The sequence below is a fragment of the Gopherus evgoodei genome, chromosome 13 (genome assembly GCF_007399415.2).
Source record: "Gopherus evgoodei ecotype Sinaloan lineage chromosome 13, rGopEvg1_v1.p, whole genome shotgun sequence".
In the NCBI taxonomy this organism is placed as follows: domain Eukaryota; kingdom Metazoa; phylum Chordata; order Testudines; family Testudinidae; genus Gopherus; species Gopherus evgoodei.
In genome coordinates this window covers 33,343,749-33,363,517 of record NC_044334.1, presented here as the reverse complement: position 1 = coordinate 33,363,517, position 19,769 = coordinate 33,343,749, and the positions used below count along the sequence as shown (strand labels likewise).

General features: G+C 56.3%; 2 protein-coding genes across 2 annotated transcripts in view; one reads left to right on the top strand and one right to left on the bottom strand.

Moving 5' to 3' along the window:
• The window catches only part of LOC115660743 (zinc finger protein 883-like), a 573,128-nt gene that overhangs the window by 71,620 nt on the left and 481,739 nt on the right, over positions 1-19,769 (bottom strand). The gene's annotated exons all lie outside the window — the stretch shown is intronic.
• The window catches only part of LOC115661042 (nck-associated protein 1-like), a 28,612-nt gene continuing 12,392 nt past the window's right edge, over positions 3,550-19,769 (top strand). Inside the window, exons 1-11 of the mRNA XM_030583166.1 lie at positions 3,550-3,570; positions 3,876-3,968; positions 5,123-5,179; positions 6,109-6,251; positions 6,608-6,698; positions 13,772-13,909; positions 14,342-14,390; positions 15,350-15,506; positions 16,722-16,778; positions 17,502-17,598; positions 18,463-18,566. Of these exons, the coding sequence (XP_030439026.1) occupies positions 3,550-3,570; positions 3,876-3,968; positions 5,123-5,179; positions 6,109-6,251; positions 6,608-6,698; positions 13,772-13,909; positions 14,342-14,390; positions 15,350-15,506; positions 16,722-16,778; positions 17,502-17,598; positions 18,463-18,566 (1,007 nt within the window). The remainder of the gene's footprint in view (positions 3,571-3,875; positions 3,969-5,122; positions 5,180-6,108; positions 6,252-6,607; positions 6,699-13,771; positions 13,910-14,341; positions 14,391-15,349; positions 15,507-16,721; positions 16,779-17,501; positions 17,599-18,462; positions 18,567-19,769) is intronic.

The following is a 19,769-nucleotide window of genomic DNA, read 5'->3' as shown; positions in this document are numbered from 1 at the left end:
CCCGCCTGGGCCCGATCCTGCTTTTCTTGCTGAACCGCCCCTTCCATGGGCACCAACTTGTTCCACTACCAGTTTAGCTAGGAGGGTGGGCTTCTCAACTAGCCCCCACCCCTCCTGGTCTCTTCCCTTAAACATTCTTACTCACAAGACTACCCGAGTCCTCCTTGATGAGGCTTGTCACCTGGAAGAAAACACATGACCCATTGAGCAAAGGCCATTTACTTAACATATAATTTAAAGGACTATTCTTAGAGGGTTTACCCAGAGACTCATTCATCTGTTTGACACTTAAACAGAAAAGAGAATTACACAGAGAGCAGAGGGAATTACAGTCTAAGCCAGACTTTCCCACTTCTATACACTGACCGCTACAGGGGACGGGACAGAAGGATCTCAATTCAACCTCAGAGCTTTCTCACACACATGGCTTCCACTCGGAGGAATTAGGAATGAGAGGTTCAGTTCCGCCCACACTCCTAACGTCCAAATGAACAGAGCAGAAAAACAACAGTAACCGGTTAAACAGAACAGAACCAGAATCAGATAGTGTTTCCTTATCCTATTAAGGCTTACTTTTACTCATGCAGTTCTCAACACCAACAGTACCAAGCCAAGCAAACATAAAATAACAAGGGTAAAACAAATAGATGGTGTAAATTCTGAAGGGCTCCCCTCTTCTTAATTGCTCACCAAACTGTAACAAATTTCTGTTACCAATCTATCCCTCGTGTCAGGTGATCAGGCTGACACTACAGGATCGTTGGGGGAAGATAAAGAAAACACACCATATAACTGAATTTTAAAGCTTCATTAATAAAATAATAAAACAACAACGGAGAGTGTTGGGAACACTCCCACATCACTCAGGAAAACATTAATGCCCCAAACCCCTTTCATACCCACACACGTATGTCCAGACTGGCCACTTCTGTGTATAATGCTCTTGGGAGGGCTGTTCTCTTACACCCTGGAATCTCCTGCAGTGTCTCTTTCAGAGATTCCAGTCCAGGTCGGCTGCCTGTGGCTTCTTTGGTGTCACCAAGCCACACCGACTCCAGGGTCACAAAGGTATATTGTTGGATCTTACTGGAGAGTTAATCTTTGCAAATGTAATCTCAGTTCTGTAACTTGTATTGCCTTTGGTTCGCCTCTGTCTATATATTTTTCACAGCCAGCTGGGGCTGAAAGCAGCCCCTCCCTGCACCAAGCACAGTCTGTGCGGATTCCTGACCCTGAACGCAGACCAACCCCCCCCTTCCATCCCTGGGCCAAGATGATTTTTAAATTAACCTATTCCTTTCCTCAATAGACAAATTTGGTCACGCTGTGTCAGGGCTTTTTGGTGATTAAACGCTCCTCTTCGATGTATGATCTTATCTAGATTGAAGTACCTTCTAGTGGGCATTGTTTAGATGGATTTTCACACATGTAAATATTCCAATTCTCTAAATACCTGCAGGTTGATGAACCATAATGTACGTACATGTAATATGCTGGGGTACTCTTAGGGGGTGAGATGGAATGTTTAGACTGCCCCCCACCCATTTTCCACTTACACACACAGGGAGGGTGCCCTGTCCGCGCTAGCGGCTCATAAACTAAGGATTTTTCCCTACAGGGTACTCACACAGGAGAGGCTAACGAGGATGGCCACAACCCTCCTACACCTCCCTTCAGCAAAGAGCGTCGGCTAGTCTCTGAGAGATGGTGCTGCTTACTCTGATTGCATCCAGTGAGATGATCAGACTGTCAGTAGCCCACACGGAAAGGAAAGGGGGAGGGAAGATGGGTACACACACTCCTAGACCCAGGTAGCTTCCTCACCGGACGATGCCAGGCCGAGTCAGCCCACCATGGGTCGGACCTCCTAGAGATCCACTAGTTACCGGGCTTGCTTTAGAGTAGTCCTGGTCACGAGCTTTTGCTTCACAGGGTACTCTGGGTGTCTTCCGATAACAGTCACTCATACTGTCCCCCCCCCCCTTTTTTTTTTGCAGCCACAACAGGGAGAGAGTGCACTAGGACATAGGGTCTCCTCTTTCTAGGCAGGTCCCTCCTTTGTCCCTGAACTATCCCTAACCTGCTTTTGGATCCTTGCACTCCGCCAGACAGGGGGAAGAACAGGAGCTATGGTTTGGTTTTTTTCCTCTTTTTCTTCTTTTTTTCTTTAACCAGAGCTTTTCATACAAACAGTTTCAGAACCTACCTGTTCACTGACAAAACAGGAGTAATTGTACTGTGATTTACTGATCCTTCAGGTGGCGACCTTTCCTGACCCTCTAATTTGTACTGAGGCCAGTCCACTGTACAAAACCTTTGTAACCTATTTTTTGGATAACGGGTCCAATCCAAACACCTTCCAATTCTCCAGAATGCATTCTAAGGGGGAGCACCTTGCCTTCCCCACCTTGCTCTGCCCCTGCCCCGTGTCGCAGGTAGACGCTGGGCATCCCCAGGCCCTAGCAGAGAGAGTCCGGACAACCGGACTTTTCCTACCTTATCCAAGGGACCGGTTCCTCACCGTCGCCCGGGACCGGTTCCACACCGTCGCCCACAACTGCTTCTCCACTATTTGAGCGCGTTGCACTGTTGTGCCCTCTGGGGTCGCTCACACTGCGTCTCCGCCGAGGATCCCAGTGAAGTCACCGGTGTGCACTGGGCATCGGTCGTCACCACGATCCGTTGACCTCCAGAAGCGATCCAGGCAAGGCTAATTTTCGCCTCAGCCCCACGTTGGGCGCCAAGAACTGTTGCCGGCAGATAACTGCCTGAGGCCAAGCAACAGCGGGGGAGGGGTCCGTCGCCTGGTGTGCCGCGCCAATAAACACACCAGGGTGGAGAAGCAAACAACCAAATTTATTTGAGCTCAAATAAGGTGCCAGGGAGAAATAACAATCTCAGATCCTGCAATCCTAAAACAAGCAGTTTCTTCCTTTCATATCCCAGTTGTTTACTACAAAACTTTCTTGCTGACTAGCTGATTTCTCACTTCCCCCTCCTTTCCCATCCAGCTGCAGTATCTTTTCTCATTCAATCTTTTGACTTCCCCTTTCCTCCCCCCTCTCCGCTGCTGAGACATGTGTACAGTATCTTAAAACGGCCTTGAGCGGGCTTTAACCGAGCTTCAATGTATTACAGCAGAGAACTGGCTGTTACAACCGAAAACTAACTGCTAACACTACATTTCTGCAGCTATTAGTACATTAGGTTACACTAGGTTACACAAAGTGTTTAACATGGAGGAACATTGGTTCATTGAGGCCTACAACAGGAGGGTTTCATTGACACTTGTGGTCTACCATCTTTCCGAGTTACCTAGGGTTATGCCAGAGTGACACCAACACTCCCACTGGCACAGTGCTCAGATCCGTACAGCCCAACCACTGCTGGTGCGGTGCTTGGATCTTTACAGGTCCTCCCTCCCCCCTGCCGGCACAGTACTTGGATCTGTACAGGTCCTCCCTGCTGGAGCGGTGCTTGGATCTCTAAAGGTCCACTTTCCTCCCACTGGCACAGTGCTCGGATCCATACAGCCCCACCACTGCTGGCATGGCGCTTGGATCTGGACAGGTCTCCCCTTCCCCCTGCCAGCACAGTGCTCAGATCCATACAGCCCCACCCCCTGACGGTGCAGTGCTTGGATCCGCACAGCACCACCCTGGCATGGGGGCTCTCAACCCAACTCCAGCTTGAAGGCTGGAGGTGCCCAGGGATGAGTGTGCCAGGGCACTGTGTCCAGCCCTGTGTGTGTCAGTGATCTCTGTCCCCAGTGGTGAGGGGTTGGGAGCTGGTTCTGTGGTTCTCAGCCACACAGCTGGCTCCCCCCATGGCCAGTCAGGGTGAAATTTACTCCCCATGTCTGTCCTTTGCTTTAGCAACACCTGGGCCTGGTGCACAGGGAGAAGGCAGAGATCATCAAAGTGCTCAATAGCTACTACCAGTCTTTCGTGGACGTGATGGAGTTCCGGGTGAGTACCTGCAGGGGGCATCACGGCCCTGGGGAGAGCGGGTGTCGGCCAGTGGCTGGGGGCATGGAGGCTCTATGCTCTGCCTCCTGGCTGCACTCACTGGCTCTGCTGGGAGGTGACTGTGTCTGCCAGGCTGAGCCGGCAGCGCAGCCAGGGCTGGTCCCGGGAATCACTCCAGTCCCTTTGGAGTGGTGCGAACAGCCAGGCCAGGGCCTGCCCCGGCCGGGCTCCCTCAGGAACCACTTGCCTGAAGGGCGCAGACAAGCCCCCGCCCAACATCCACCCATACTTGGTTGAGACTGGCCAGGCTTCTGCACCAGTCCCAGGAGGCTCAGCTCTGGGGAGACAGTTGGGGCCCCACAGGTGGTGCGAAGCAGAGACTGCCCAGAGCTGGAAGTGCACTGGGGTCTGGCCAGGGGGCAGAGAGGAGCTGGCGGGTGGGGCCGGGGGCGGAGGGGAGCTCTCAGCCAGCTGGCAAGCAGGTCGAGAAGAGCAAGTAGTGGGTGGGGGGGAGCCAGCGGCTGGCAGGGTCTTGGGGTGCAGTGCAAGCAGAGCAGGCCGGGGGCCCCTTCTGAGCATGGGCCAGGCTCCATGGTGCCACTGTAAACCCGGGACTGAGGAGGGTAAATCCATTGAAGACTGCTGGATGGCCAGGTGCTGTGCTCATGGGCACACGTGGGGGATGCTGGACCCAGCTCTGACCTGCTTTGCACCAATCTGAGTCAGTTCATGAGTGATGGAGGAGCTGCTGCTTAAACCTGCTGCCTGTGTCATGGAGGCTGCCTGGGGCTGTGGCCGGCCCCATGGCCTTAGCTTCCACGTGAGCGCTTCCCATGGCTCATTCCAGGCCTGGAGTGTGCATCCCTGCACCCTGGGCACCAGTTACACCAGGGTCTGTTGCTCCTGGAGCAGAAGGGGACATTGGGGAGACTCTTTACCCTATTGTAGGTGCCAAATCTCGTGAGAGGAAGCCACCTGCCCTCCTTAGCGTACCCAAGGCTTGTACGTGTGTAGCGGAGCCCTCCGCCCCTGCTGACACAGCCATCTGTCCTAGAATGCCATACCTGGTGTGGGGCTGCTGGGGATGAGGCCTGGGGGAGGACAAATCACAGCTGGGGGCTCTTAGGTGCGACTGACACAGCTTCCCTTGGCAGGACCATGTGTACAAGCTGCTGAACACCATCGATGCCAGTCAGTGCTGCTTCGACATCGTGAGTCCCGGCAGGTCCCCTGGCTGCAGCACATGGGCAGGGGCACAGCAGGCTGCGGGGGTGGTGCATGGACAGGAGGCTGCAACGGCAATGCATGGGGAGGGGCACAGCAGGCTGCGGGGGAGGTGCATGGACAGGAGGCTGCAAGGGCAATGCATGGGGAGGGGCACAGCAGGCTGCAGGGGAGGTGCATGGACGGGGGCTGCAAGGGGCGGTGCGTGGGCAGGGGCACAGTGGGGACAGACTGCTGGTGTCTCTGCTTCCCTGGAGAGGCAGGAAGATTGTAGGGATGATGCACTGGTCTGGGAGTCAGGGATTCTGGCTTTGAGTCCCAACACAGCTGCAGATCCCTGGTGTGACCTCTGGCTACATCCTCAGGTGCTTGGCTAGGCACTGTCACCAATGGTTCCCGCAGCACCTGCCATCTTCTCTCAGCCTCTCTGGGCCCCAGCTGCCCCCTGGCAAAGTAGGGATAATCCTGAGGGTAAATTACCAGAGGCAGGGCTGACCTCTCACTGTGTCCATGCAGCACCTGGGGCCCCGATCTCTGGTGGGCCCGTAATGCACCGAGCACTGTCCCACCCTGTGGGGGCTGCTGTTCCCCCAGGAATGTTGTCCAATACCAACAGCCAGCAAGGCTGTGTTCAAAGAGCAGCCTAGGGGGTGCTGGGCTTGGGAGTCCCCACCGCATGCCTGCCTTTGCAGCTGTCCTCTCTGCAGGACCCTCCATCTCCATGTGCTGCATGCATTGCATTGCAGGGCACATCCCCTCCAGCAGGGGGCAGCACACACATGCCCCCCCATGCACATGCAGACACACTCAGAGCAGGGCTCATCCCTCCAGTAGGGGGCAGCGCTTGCACATGTGCACACACATACACGCTATTGTTCCTGGTCACTGACACCCCCCACTGTGCTGCCCTCCACAGCACGTGAACTATGACCTCACCAAGAACTACCTGGACCTGGTAGTGACCTACACGTCTGTCATCCTGTTGCTGTCATGTATCGAGGACCGCAAAGCCCTGATTGGGATGTACAACTGTGCCCATGAGATGATCCAGGGCAGCGGGTGAGAGGGAACTGGGGGGAGGGGACTGAGGGGGGTTGTGCAGGAGAGGGTGGTTCACACAGCGCTGGGCTGGGCCACGGGATCCCTGCTGCCGGTTATGTGTGGGTCAGAGGGCTCCAGGGGGCAGTGTACAAATCCCAGAGGTAGTGCCCATGTGGAAGAGTGAGGTGCACTGGCAAAGCCAGCAAGGTCATTTGCCATGAGGTGCATGACCCAGGCATTGCATTGCAGTTTAGGGAGGTATGCACAACCCAGGCATTGGGGGGCAGTTTGCTGAGGGGTGCATGACCCAGGCAGTGGGAACAGTTTGCTGAGGGGGCATGAACCAAATCTCTGCCCTTGCTGTCCCCATGCAGCAACCCCAGCTATGCTCGGCTGGCCCAGATGGTGCTGGAGTATGACACCCCACTCAAGAAACTCACAGAGGAGTTCGGGTCTCACACCAAGGTGAGTGACACTGGGAATGGGCTATGCTCATGGGGGGAGGGGGTTGCTGGCACTAGTGATAACCACTGGACGCAGCAAGGGGCTGTGGACCAGGGGAGGGGATGGCTGGTACAAAGTGATAATCACTGGGCACAGCGAGGGACTGTGGAATGGGGGAGGGGGTGGCTGGCACTAGTGATATCTGCTGTTCCCAGCTGTCACTGCATGAGAGCAGAGTCTGGGCTGCATGCACAGTCCTGTGAGAGGGTGCCCCCTGCCTGCCCCTCACCCAGGGCCAGCGCTACCATTTAGGCAGCCTAGGCAATCACCTTGGGCGCCAGAATAAATGATGGGCGCCGTTTTGCTGGAGGAGGCAGCAGGCGGCTCCGGTGGAGCTGCCGCAGTCGTGCCTGCGGGCGGTCCGCTGGTCCGCGGCTCCGGTGGAGCTGCCACAGTGGTGCCTGTGGACAGTCGGCTGCTCGCGCGGCTTCGGTGGACGTCCCGCAGGCATGACTGCGGCAGCTCCACCGGCGCCGCGGAGCACCAGACCCTCCGCAGGCACCACTACGGGCAGCTCCACCGGAGCCACGGACCAGCATGGCAGGGCGGCAAAATTCCCATCCCCCTAGGGCGCTCAAACCCCTAGCGCTGGTCCTGCCCTCACCCCTGGCCTTTTCATTGGGCCCCTGCCCCATGAGCCTCCTGACCCCTTCCTTTCCGCAACCTGATACGACTGCACACCCTGCAGCTGATTCGTGCTGAACCGCACCTAGGGAACAACTCTACATGCTCGTGCTGCACACATTGCACTTCCTCACCCTTGTGTCCCACCCCGATACCAAGTGGCTGGATGAGGAACCCCGGTGGTCCAGCCTGTACTTCACCTTGGTCCCTTGGCCTGCTAGGGGCATTGGTTGGCTACTCCTTCATGGAGCCTTGAGCACAGGCGTGTACCTGGCGTGACTCACCTCCATCCTGATGCCTGTCCATTTTGCAGCATGAGGGAGACCCTGACGCTCACCTATCTGCAATGTGCCAGGTTGCAGCCCCTTTTCCGGCTCCTTCAGAACCTCCTGCTGATGTTCTGGCTGCACTTTTCCCCACACCTCTTCATATACACACACCCTGTCTGCAGTCCCACGAAGTCACAAGACTTCCTCAGCAACCTCCTCCCGGTGCTGGCCAAAGTGCCTGTCCACAGCACCAGGAGGAGGGTGCTAGACGGGGGGGTGCTCTGCGACAGTGGGTCCTCTTTCCGTTCCTCCCTTGTCTCATGCATCCGGGCAGAGTTCCTGTGGGTGGCGTCTATTGGCTCTCTAGACACCTTTGAGGAGCAATGTGTGCTGTCCAGGGTACTTTGCTCAGTGTCCTCCTCTGGATTCCTGCTTTTGAACCTATGACCCTGTGATGAGCTCCTTGGGGTGCAGCTTGGAACTCTGGGACTGCTGTGCCCCCTTTGGTTTCTGCAGCCTGGGAGGTATAGAAAGTCACACCTCCCCCCTTAGGTTACTGCAGGAGGGTTGGTCACTGACTAACTCGAAGGCAGTTTGTGTTATAGTTCTCTTGGCATCCAGCCATCAAGGCCATGAGGTGGCGTGCCTCAGTTTCCCCATTCACACACAGCAAACCAGATTTGTTATGGTTTCTTTGCTGTGATAAGCTTTAAATCTGCTTACAGGTATTAACTGAGAACTAGCATTACCATAAGCCAGGGGTGGCCAACGTGAGCCTGACAAGGACCCACAATTTACCAATGTACATTGCCAAAAAGCCTCAATAATACATCAGGAGCCCTTGATCAGCCAGCCCCCTGCTTCCAGTGCCTCCCACCCACCAGCAGCCCCTCCATCAGCACCTTCCCTTCCCTCCCCATCAGCTGTTTCCTGGCATGCAGGAGGCTCTGGGAGTGAGTGGGGAGGAGTGAGGGCACGGCAGGCTCAGGGGAGGGGGTGGGAGGGGGCGGAGTGGGGGCAGGGCCTGTGGGGTTGAGCAGTGAGCACCCCCTGGCACATTGGAAAGTTGGCACCTGTAGCTCCAGCCCCAGAGTCAGTGTCTATACAAGGAGCTGCATATTAACTTCTGAAGAGCCGCGTGCGGCTCCGGAGCCCCAGGCTGGCTCCCCATGCCATAAGGTTTAATGTCAGTAACAAAATTCTTATCCCAAAACTTAACATTAATACCAACTTTTTTTTATCACAGATGGGTATTTACAAGTATCTTTATGATACCACACCTCCTGTTCAGATAGTGTAGTATGAGGTTAGTTTGTTCGGTACCCAGGGTGTCCTTTGACTCTCTCCCGTGTAATCAGTCACTGGTTTTTCTTTCCCTCAGCGTTCCCCTCTGTGTGGGCTCTTAATTTAATTACTTTTCTAGGATTTTAATGTCTCAGGGTCTGGCCAGATAAGGGTCCAGGTGGATCCTGCACACTGGCTGAACCTTTGGGGGGCTACCTCCCAACTCCTGGACTGTACATATGCAAAAACTCTGGGTTACTCAGTGTTTTCCCCTCCCAGCTCTGAGTCCTTCCTTGCCCCCTAGAGGGCTGTGATCTGTGCTCTCTGGGCTAGGTGTGTTTACTCTTTGATCAGATTCAACTTTTCTCAACAGCTCTCTCATAACTGTTCCCTGTCTCTCACCAGCTTGGGGGAAAATACCCCCTTCTCTGTCAGTTGGGTTATTTCTGCTCTCACAAACTGCCACCTGGCACTTTTCTGGTCTCAACTTCTCTGCTGTCACAGGCATTGGAGCTGCATCTTGGTTTAAAGAGACAGTTAGGTTTCAAACACATATCAGAAATAGCATCCTGAAAAACTGGGACCTGGATTGGGGTACCCTCCCCCACCTCTTTCTCTGTCCCTGAGAAGTCAGCTGTGTGACTGTTCCCCTCCAGGAGGTCAGGTACACAGTTCCTTCTCAGAACCTGGGTCACAGGCTGAGTGTCTGGATGCACAGATGTTGACTCAGACATCCAGTCCTGGGCATCCTCTCCCAAGTGACCAGTGAGGAGACATTCCTGTACCCCCACTATTTCTTCTCCAGTCTCCTCCTCTGGGCCCCCTCCCAAGACACATTTCTCTGTGCTCCCTAGGAAGGGGTCCCCTCCCTTGTTCAGCTACAAAACTCTGGACAGTTTCCTTAATCACTGACAACACCTCTCCTGCCCCTGCTCCTGAGGGCATGTTGCCTTCTGCTGGAAAGGAGCTAGTCTCTGGCCCTCCCATTCTTGGAAGCACCCTGCTTCCCTGTGTTACAGAGTCACCGGAATCCTCACCCACCTCAGTGGTTTCTGAGATCCCCTGCCCCTTCTCTGGGCTCTCCTCTGGGACACACTGCTCTCTGCTCCCTAGAGCCGGGTTTATCTCTGGTTCAAGCTGCAACTTGCTGATAGCTAACAACCTGGATAGTTCTCTCCTGGCAGGCGTTACACCCCCATCCCTTCCTGATGTGGTGTTGCCTCCAGCTGCAGTGCAGGAGTTGGTCTCAACCACCCTCCCAACCTGGAAGCATGTGGCTTCCCCTGCTGCAGAGGAATCAAGGAGACTCTTTCCCATTCTCTCAGTAGTTCCTGAGACCTTACCCTTTCCCTTGGGGATCCCAGCATAAAACTCATTCTTGCTGTGGGTAAATACTTTAATCTGAGGTACACAGAAAAAATCATTACCAAGAAGCAGGTCGACTAGGAGGTGTTCCACTACCCCCACTCTCAAAAGACTTTCCAAATCTTCTCACACCACATGAGTTTTAACTAGTGGTACAAGGAATCTGCTTTCACGGACCCCACAATCTCTGCCATTTGGCCAGGTAACATACTGGCCTTTGAAACCACACTCTGCTTAACCGGAGAGATCTGGGCCCCTGTAACCCTCTGCCCCAAGTACTCCCTGCCATTAATTTCGATAATCTTAACATGCTCCATATCTGGTTCTGCAGAGGCTAACCTCACAAAACCAATATGATAGGTTCCAATTGCTTGGGGGGGTTCTGTGTTGAGGATGGCAGAACTAACATGAGCTGTTGGTTGCCTGCTTCCTCCTAGCACAGGGTGTTTATTCCTCAGATGCTGGTTGGACTTACATTGATAGCACCTTTTGGGCTCTCCTGCTTTTACAGGATGTTTGGGACAAGGGTTAGAGGAATGGTTTTGGGGAGGTGGGTACTCGGCCTCCCAGCCATCCTCCCTCTTGCTAGGGATAAAATGGGATCTTCCCTTCCCACCAGCTTTAAACACCTCTTTCAGTGGGTTGTTTTCAATAGATACCTGGGTCCATTCAAAAGCATCAGCAAGAGACGCCATCTCATCCACAGACTTTACATCTTTGTCCCATAGAGGCCGCTTTACATCAGCCTTACATGTGTCTAGGAAATGCTCTGGAGCAACAAGCTCCCGCATTCCATCAAAGCTTGTAACACCTTTGCCCCTTAGCCACTTTCCCATCAAATCTTTCATTTTGTTCTCATATTCCCCATTACTCATACCAGTATCCCTCTCAACATTCCTAAATTTAATGCTGTATGTTTCAGGGGAATCTGAAACCTTCGCAAAAGCATGTTTTAAAATTTACAATAGTCTAAAAGCATCCTCAATAGGCATTTCATTTAATACCGTTAGAGCTTTACCAGTTAATTTTGCAATCAGGGCAGGAACTCTCTTAGCCTCAGGGATCTCATGCACTGCACACAGCCTTTCAACAGTGTTCAGATATTCAGCAATATTGTCTGCCTCATTGTATGCAGGACATAAATGGTCCCAATTGTGGATTTTTGGAGTGATGGGAATTGCTGGGACTGGTGGGTTCTGGTTCTGCTTCTCTAGCAGGTTCACTTGGTGTTTTTGCTCTCTCTCTCTCCTCCTACTCTCCTTTATCTCTAGTTCTTTCAGGTCCAATAGTCTCTGGTGCTCCCTCTCCTTTTCTGCAATCTGCAGCTTCAAAAGCTCTTTCACAATCATTTCACTGCTTTCACTCATTTTCCTGATTTTTCTATCCCTACTTCCCTCGCCCAAAATAAGCAAACAGAAAATAAACCGGTAGCCTCCTCCTGACTCTCCTTAGCCACCACACTTAAAGCCTTCATTTAAAATCTTTACACCAGTGTATGAAGTGCAAATCTTGCTCAGTACAACAAGCTGTGTATTTCCCCTTGCTCGCTGGCCACTGTAATGAGATCCCCGGGGTGCAGCCTGGGACCGTGGGACCGCTTTGCCCCCTTAACTCTCTCCAGCCTGGGCTGTCTCTCACGATGCCTTGTTAGTGACCAGCAGCAAACCCCTCCAGGTGCTGCTATCACTCAGCACAACAGCATGTGGAACCCCATGCCCAGCTAGATTGCATGGATGCTCCCAGAGCCACTCACAAATCACACCAAAAAAGGGACCAGAGCCAAATCCCCACTGTACCCAGGAATATACCATCTTGCACTGCTCAAGATGAGCAATGCAGATTTACTAATTGGTTCACCACTTCATTAATGGAAAGTGGATATGCACTAGCCTTTGCAAAACCTGAGCAGATTTTCCCCACACTTCAGACAAACTCACTGGTAAAGATAAACAATTAAACATATTTATTGACTGTAAAAGGTAGCTTTTAAGTGATATTGAGTGATTGGCAAAAAGTCAGTTCGTTACCAAAAGAAAAATAAATTTAAGCACACAGTCTAAACTCTCGACCCTATTAGACTGGGCAACATCTAGCTTAAGCAGTTTTTCTCACTCCACTGGATATTGCAGTCCATAGTATACAGATTTCCTCCTTGAAATCTGGGCCAGTCCCTTCAGCTGGAGGCTTCAAAGAGTCCTTGATGCCTGCAGCGTAGGTGGGTGAAGGAGAAAGGCCCAGTATGTCTGCTTTATACCTCTGTCTACTCTATCTGTCCATCCTGTCTATTTTATACCCTCAGTCCATGTGCTCGGGGACCACAAGTCAGGCATGTCTGGGGGGCACCGCTGAGTCTCCAGGCAAGGTTGAGCAATTCCCCTGGTGTGGCCTTGTGCAGGTGAATCACTGAATTGTAGCTCCCTTGCTGGACAATGGTTGTTGATGGGTTGTTTGAAACCCCGCCCTGATGTTGGTTACTTTCCTTGCTGTTGCTTCTGGGGAGCTAATGTCTGGTTGATTCCCCAACTTACAGCATGTTTTAGTGACCACCATACAACACACTTCTCATAACTTCATATGCATTAATGATACACATATATGAATAGAGAAATGACTTTCAGCAGATCATAACCTTTCCCCTGATACCTTACAAGGCATGCTTTGTACGATTATATGAAAATGAAGAATATGGGAGTTACAGGATGCTTCCCCAAGGTATAGAACAGTGGTTCTCAAACTTTTGTACTGGTGATCCCTTTCACATAGCAAGCGTCTGAGTGCGACACCCCCCTTATAAATTAAAAACACTTTTTATATATTTAACACCATTATAAATGCTGGAAGCAAAGTGGAGTTTGGGGCGGAGGCTGACAGCTCACGACCCCACATGTAATAACCTCACACCCCCCTGAGGGGCTCTGATCCCCAGTTTGAGAACCCCTGCTATAGAATGTTACAGACCCCGACTCCCGACTCTGTTCTTTCTGAGTTGTCCCCTGCACTTGGTTGAACCCTGGGTTCAGTGGCTCCTCCTGTAAGATTAGGGGAGGGGTCTTTAGATCTGGACAGGCTTGTGCCCACCTGGAATTCAGTAAGGCACAGCTGGCATGCAGTTGTGCCAGCCTGGCCTGGTGTGCATATGTGCTTATGCTGACAGTGCACGTGAGGGGCTGGACGAGGCTTGTGGGGCAATGTGTGTGAGACCGGAAGTGTGGTATGGACAACTCCTGGCTCGCTCCAGATTCACAGCCAGGGGCAGCTGAGATCTGAACCTGCCCCAGCAGGTCTGGCCCGACATCCAGCCCCAAACCTAGCTCCACATAATGCTTTATGCCTGGCCTCAGGCCCCCTATGGTGCTATCCTCACCTGAGAGCAACACATGGTTACGGGCCCATTTCTGGCACCCAGCATTCCTTCTAGGAGGTTGTGTAGTTGTAGCTGTAGCTGTTGTATTGCTGCTGCTGCCTCTGCTAACTGCCCCCTGCCCCTTCCAGGCCGTGACCAGGGCACTTCTGTCTCTCCATTTCCTCTTTGTCCGGAGGAACCAGTCAGCCGAGCAGTGGCGCAGCGACCAGCTCCTGAGCCTGATCAGCAACTCGGCCACAATGCTGAGCCCGGCCAGCTTGAATGTCGTGAGTCTAGTCTTCCGGGGCCTGAGGGTGCAGAGCTCAAGGGGTGTTGCCGGCAGGACACTGTATGATGGCTCTGCCCGCAGCTGGCTCGCCCAGCTGAGGGGATCCCAGGGGGCTGGGACAGACCCCCACCCCTTGTCCAGCAGTGTAGGGACCAGTGTAGGGACTCCCAGCATGCATGGCCAATCCCTCTCTGTGGGGAGCGAGGGCAGTCGCCATGCCAGGGTGCCTCTTGGTGCAGCCATTCAGGTAGGACCCGGTGATCCCAAGTGCTTGGCCATGGGGACTGGGGGGCTGGGTCAGCTCACAGGGCCAAGGGGGCAGTGAGGGTCAAGAGCCAGGACAGCGGCTCTGCCCGTGTCCGTTCCTACTGGCGAGTGGCTGGGAAGGGCCATGGAGAGCAACACTGAGGAATGGCCCCTCTCTCCACAGACGGCCTGTGAGTACCTGTCGCTGGAGGTGATTGAGCGCTGGATACTGAGTAAGTCACTCTGCACCTGGTGGGAAGGGCCCTCGGGGGGGCCCATGCCCCACCTGGCATCCACCCATCCCCATACGCACCCTTCACAGTACGAGGCTCCCAGTGTGGTGGGCAGGCAGTTGGCAGGGAAGGGTTAACACTCATCACGTCACCTGCCTGGTCCTGGGGGATCAGGCAGGTCCCACCTCTCTGAAAGTTACAAGCACCAGAGACCAGAGAATGCCCAGCCCAGCCAGGAGCCCGGCCCCAGAACCCTGCCCAGCCCTGGCCATTACCTCACACTAGCAGCCCCAATCTGGGGCCTTGGTGCTGGGGATCGCTGCCCCTTTTGGCCCAGCAGCACCCGCGTCTGCTGACCTCTGGATGCCTGGCAATGCCTGCTCGCCCCCTGGTGATGGGAGGGGGCAGGATGGGGAGTTGGGGTTGGCGGCTCCTCTGTGCCCCTTGTGCCCCTGACATCCCCCTCACTATGCCCCTTACCCTCCTGTACCCTTATGCCCTTCACCCCTGCCACCCATGCCCTGCCACCTACTGTATCCCTGACATGCCGCACCCCAGGGTCCCTCACCCCCTGCTGCCCCACACCCAGTGCCCCTCATCCCTGCCGCTTCCTCCCAGTGCCCTGCCATGCACCTGCAACCCCACCCCCTGTGCCTCCTGACCCCTGCTGCCCCAGCCCCTGTGCCTCTCACCCCTGCTGACTCCTCCCTGCGCCCTGATACCTACTGTATGCCTGCCATGCCCCACCCCAGGACTCCTCGCTCCGATCGCCCCAGCCCCTCTGCCCCTCGCTCCTGCCACCTCGCCCCTGGTGCCCCTCGCTCTTGCCACCTCCTCTCCTGACCTGCCACATTCTGCATCCCTGCCATGCCCCTGTGCCCCTTGCCCCCCGCCCCACCCCCTGTGTTCCTCACCTCCCTGCTGTGCCCCTGACCCCTCCCCTCTGCCCCTCCCTGCAGTTGGCTTCCTCCTGTGCCACGGCTGCCTGAGCTCGAACCCGCAGTGCCTGGAGCTGTGGAAGCTGGGCCTGCAGGGCTCGCTCTACATCAGCCTCATCCGCGACGACGCCCTGCAGATCCACAGGGTCACCGAGGAGTTCTTCGGCCATCTGAAAGGGTAACAGGGCGCTGGGGGGGCAGCAGGTGGGAGGTGCTGGCATGCATGGGGACTGGCATGGGCATGGAGAGTGGCTGCTGGGGCAAGGCAGGTTGGGGGTGGAAGGCAGGTGGTGGGGACAGGGGGGCGTCTGGCAGGGAGACGGAGCGAAGCTGCTGAGGGCAGGGCAGTGGGAGGGAGGCAGTGGGCAGCTGGTGTGGGTGGGTGGCTGGTGAAGGTTGGAGGGGGATCCCCACCAGACCCAGGGGAAGGGCAGGGAGTGAACAAAGTGACTAGTACAGTGTCCCGGCTCCCAGGATCGGTGCCACACCCCAGCTTTGGGACAGGCCCTTGGAGGGACCCCTTTAATGTGCTGGACCCCAAGGTGGTCTCACTTCCTCCAGGGCAGCCATGGGGCCTCCCAGCCTCCTGAGACTGCCGCTCGGGGCTCCAGCCCTCCTGCCCCACCCTGGGAGCTCTGCTCAGCAGCTCCCTGAGCCAGGCTCCTTCTGCCGCTGGGTCCCCTCGTCAGAGCCACCCCTTCCCCATCTCCCCCAGCCCAGCTGTGTCCCCTGGAGCCCAGTACTGGAGTCCTCGGCAGAGCGACCCAAAGGGGAAAGCACAGGCTGACCTGGCCAGGCCGGGGCCCCAGGGAGCTCCTTTCTCAGGCCTCATGTCTCCCTCTCTGACTTCCTCCCTTCCTCAGCTCCCAGGGGCTGGGGGTTCCTTCCAGCAGCCAACACTCAGTCACCCACCTCCCCCCGCCCAGGCCTGCTCTCCAGGGGAGCCTGCTCCTCCCACTTGGCCCTGGGCACGAGGTGTTACTTTCCTGGTGACTGGGCTTTCCATTGAGATGGGTCAGCCTCAGCCAGACTTTTAGTGACCTTCAGGGTCAGCTAGCCAGGCAACCCTCCCTCCCTGCCTCATCTCTTAGCCAGCCCTGAGTGCAAACTTAACCCTTGTCCCCTTCACAGGTAGCAATGCACAGTCTGGGGGAAACTGAGGCACGTACAGGCATCAGAAATATTACAGAAAATTCCCACTTTGTCACATGCAGCAAAGTCTGTGCTGGAATCTGGTGGGTTGGGGACGGGAGGGGGCTGAGCTGCGCTGGGGGCGGTGCCAGGGTCTCTGCTTCAGGGGGCTGCACTGGGGGCTGTGCTAGGGCTTTGCCGGGGCTCAGGGCTGGCTGGGGGCTGCCCTGGTGATCAGTACTCACTCTCGCCCCCTCTGCAGGTACGGGAAGCAGGCGGCTGATGTCAAGGAGTGCAAGGAGCACACTGTGGTGCACAGGTAAAGGGTGCCTGGGCCTTGAGCACCATCCACACCTGGGTCCTGGGTCATCCATGGGGATGGGGGTTAGTGCCTGTGGTGGGGAGGTCCCCTTGGCACTGGTCAGTGCCCATTGCAGTGTGGGCAGGGCAGGCGTCCAACACACCTCTGCTAACACACAGCACCTCGTGCTGCTCCAGTCCTGCCCCACTGCCCTACCCATGCCCCCAGTCCCGCCCCCCCGGTAGTCCCTGCTATCCCAGCCCTGGGCTCCTCCACCACCGCCCTACCAGTGCCTCCAGTCCCGCTCCGCAGCCCCTGCTATCCCAGCCCTGGGCTTCCTTCCAGCTCTGACAGTGTCCCCAGTCTCCTCCCACGGCCCCTGCTATCCCAGCCCTGGGTTCCCTCCCAGCTCTGACAGTGCCCCCAGTCCTGCCCCACAGCCCCTGCTATCCCAGCTCTGGGCTCCCTCCCAGATCTGACAGTGCTCCTCAAGCCCGACCCATGGCCCTTGCTGTCCCAGCCCCACACTGGTTTCAGGGATGAGAGATATTTGCCCCTCATTACTCCCCGATGCGGCTGCCCCACCCAACCCCCCTGCATGGCCCTGCTGTAGCCGCATCCACAATGGAGTGAGCAGCCTTGGACATCCTGGGGCTGGGCTGGGCTGTGGGGTGGGCATGGAACTGAGGTGGGGGTGGGCAGTGCAGTGTCCAGTGCAATCACCTGCCCCCCCCCACACAGTGGCCAGTTGCACCGGAACCGGCGGGCTTTCCTACGCAACGCAGTGCGGGAGCTGGAGGTGCTGCTGAGCCACCAGCCGGGGCTGCTGGGCCCTAAGGTGAGGGGGCAGGGCGGGGCTGGAACTGGGAAGGGGAGTGAGCGTGTCTGTGTGCATGCGTGTGCATGTGTGTGAACATGTATGGTCCCTGTGGTGCCATGTGTTTTTATGTCCAGTGCCCCTCTGCCCCACATCCTGCCGGTCACACTGACAGGGAGTGCTCCGGTCTCTGCCCTGCAGTCCCAGGTCTGGGGGGACAAGGGGTCTCACCCGATGGTCAGACCATGCAACGCTCCTCCGGTTCCAGCAGTTCCAGACGGCTGGCCAATCTCCCGCTGTGCTCCCTCTCGTCTCTTGTTCAGTCCCAGTCAGTGTCTGAGCCTCAGGCCCTCGGCCGAGATGTCCCCTGGGGTTCCTCTGTCTTGAGTAGGCCCAAGGGTGCATCTTCCCTGGGCAGTGAGGCAACGGGCTCAGCCCCAGGCTGTCCCTTGTCACCGGTCCTGTGACAGGTTTCTCCCTCTTGGGTTCTGAGCCTAATAGCCCACATGTCCACAGCTCAGACATAATTTCCTGTACCAAGGTCTGGCAATACCAGGACAATCAGTTCTTAGCTCTTGGCAGAGCCCCCCTCGTCCCTCTGCAGTGCCATAGGGAGGAAATGGTCAGACACAGACCTAATCTACCCGCCAGGGTACGTGTGGGCCTGCCTGCATTGCGGGGCCATGCCGTGAGGTTTGTTTCCTCTCTGTTGCCCCTGTGAAGTGATTCCCCCCATCCCAGGTAGCCCTGAATGACCCCATGCCCCTGGCTGCCCGTGAGGGGAGGTTATTTGGCTCTGATGGCCCCTTCCCTGTTTGCTGTCTGGTTTGCGTTGGTGCCTGTGAGCCCTGCCTGGAGCTGACCCCACTGATCTCCGCCTGCCAGGCTCTCTGCGTCTTCGTGGCGCTCTCCTTATGCTGCGACGAGGTGAACTGGCTGGTGCGTCACGCTGAGCATGTCACCAAGACCCCTGAGGACTACGCTGACAGGTCAGAGCAGGGCCAGGCTTGCAGAAGGTGGGGTGGGACTGGGGGGATGGGACCTGGGGTGTCCTGGGCAAGGGGTGGTGGTCCAAGATGAAGTCTGGTTGTCAGGGAGTGGGGGGTGGGGACTGGCTTTGGGGTGGTCTGGATCTTCGGGGTGGACCAGACCCTGGGTGGGTCTGGTTCTGGGTGTGACAGGCTGTGGTGGGTCTGTCAGGGGCAGGCCAGTCCCTGGGTGGGTCTGGCTATTGGGGCTGGAGGACCCTGAGGGTGCCTGGCTCTGCTTGGGAGAGGGACCGGCACTGGGGGGGTCTGGATCTGTGGGCGGGGCCAGGCACTGGGAGAGTCTGGTTCTGTGTGTGGGAGAATTAGTGGGGGCTGGCTCCATGTGTGGGGCTAGGCCTATTGTGGGGTCTGGCATGGAGAGGGGGAGGCACTGGTCAGGTCTGGCTCTGGGGAGGGGAGGCAATGTGGGCAGGTGTCTGTCTCCTGAGGGGGACAGGCCCATGGTGGGTCTGGCTCTGTGCGGGATAGGCACTGGGAGTCTGGGTCTGGGGTGGGGGTGGGGAATTGGTGGGGGCTGGCTCCGTGTGTGTGTTGGGGGGGTAGGCCCATTGTGGGTCCGGCGTGGAGAAGGGGAGGCGCTGGGCAGGTCTGGCTCTGGAGAGGAGAGGCAGTGTAGCAGGGTCTCTGACTCTTGAGAGGGACAGGCCCATGGTGGGTCTGGCTCTGTGGCGAGTAGACACTTGTGGGGGGTCTGGTTCTTGAAGGGAACAGGCACTAGAGGGGGTCTGGCTCTTGTGGGGGGGAGACCGACACTATTCACTGTAAGACATGGGAGGCTGTGTGGGCCCCATGCTGAGTGGGGTGCACTGGACCCATGTGCCCCCTGGGCAGACGAGAAGGTTGGGGTTTCTGCTCAGGGCCCGCAGCACGGGAGGCGTTGGTTTGGGGGTAGGAAATTGAACCAAGTGACATGGCATTAATTTGTGGCCCTGGTAACAATCCTGTGCCCAATTCAGCCAGCAGCGCGTGGCCCATACCCCAGCACAGGTGTGCAAAGGGGGTGCGGCTGCTGCAAGGCCCAAGTGGCACCCGCTCTGGCTGGCGTGACCTGACAGGATGTGGGCCAAGAGCAAGCGAGGGGAGATGGGAAATGAACCCTGCGGGGAAGAGGAGACGCTGTGGATCCTGCCCTGGGGGTTGGGA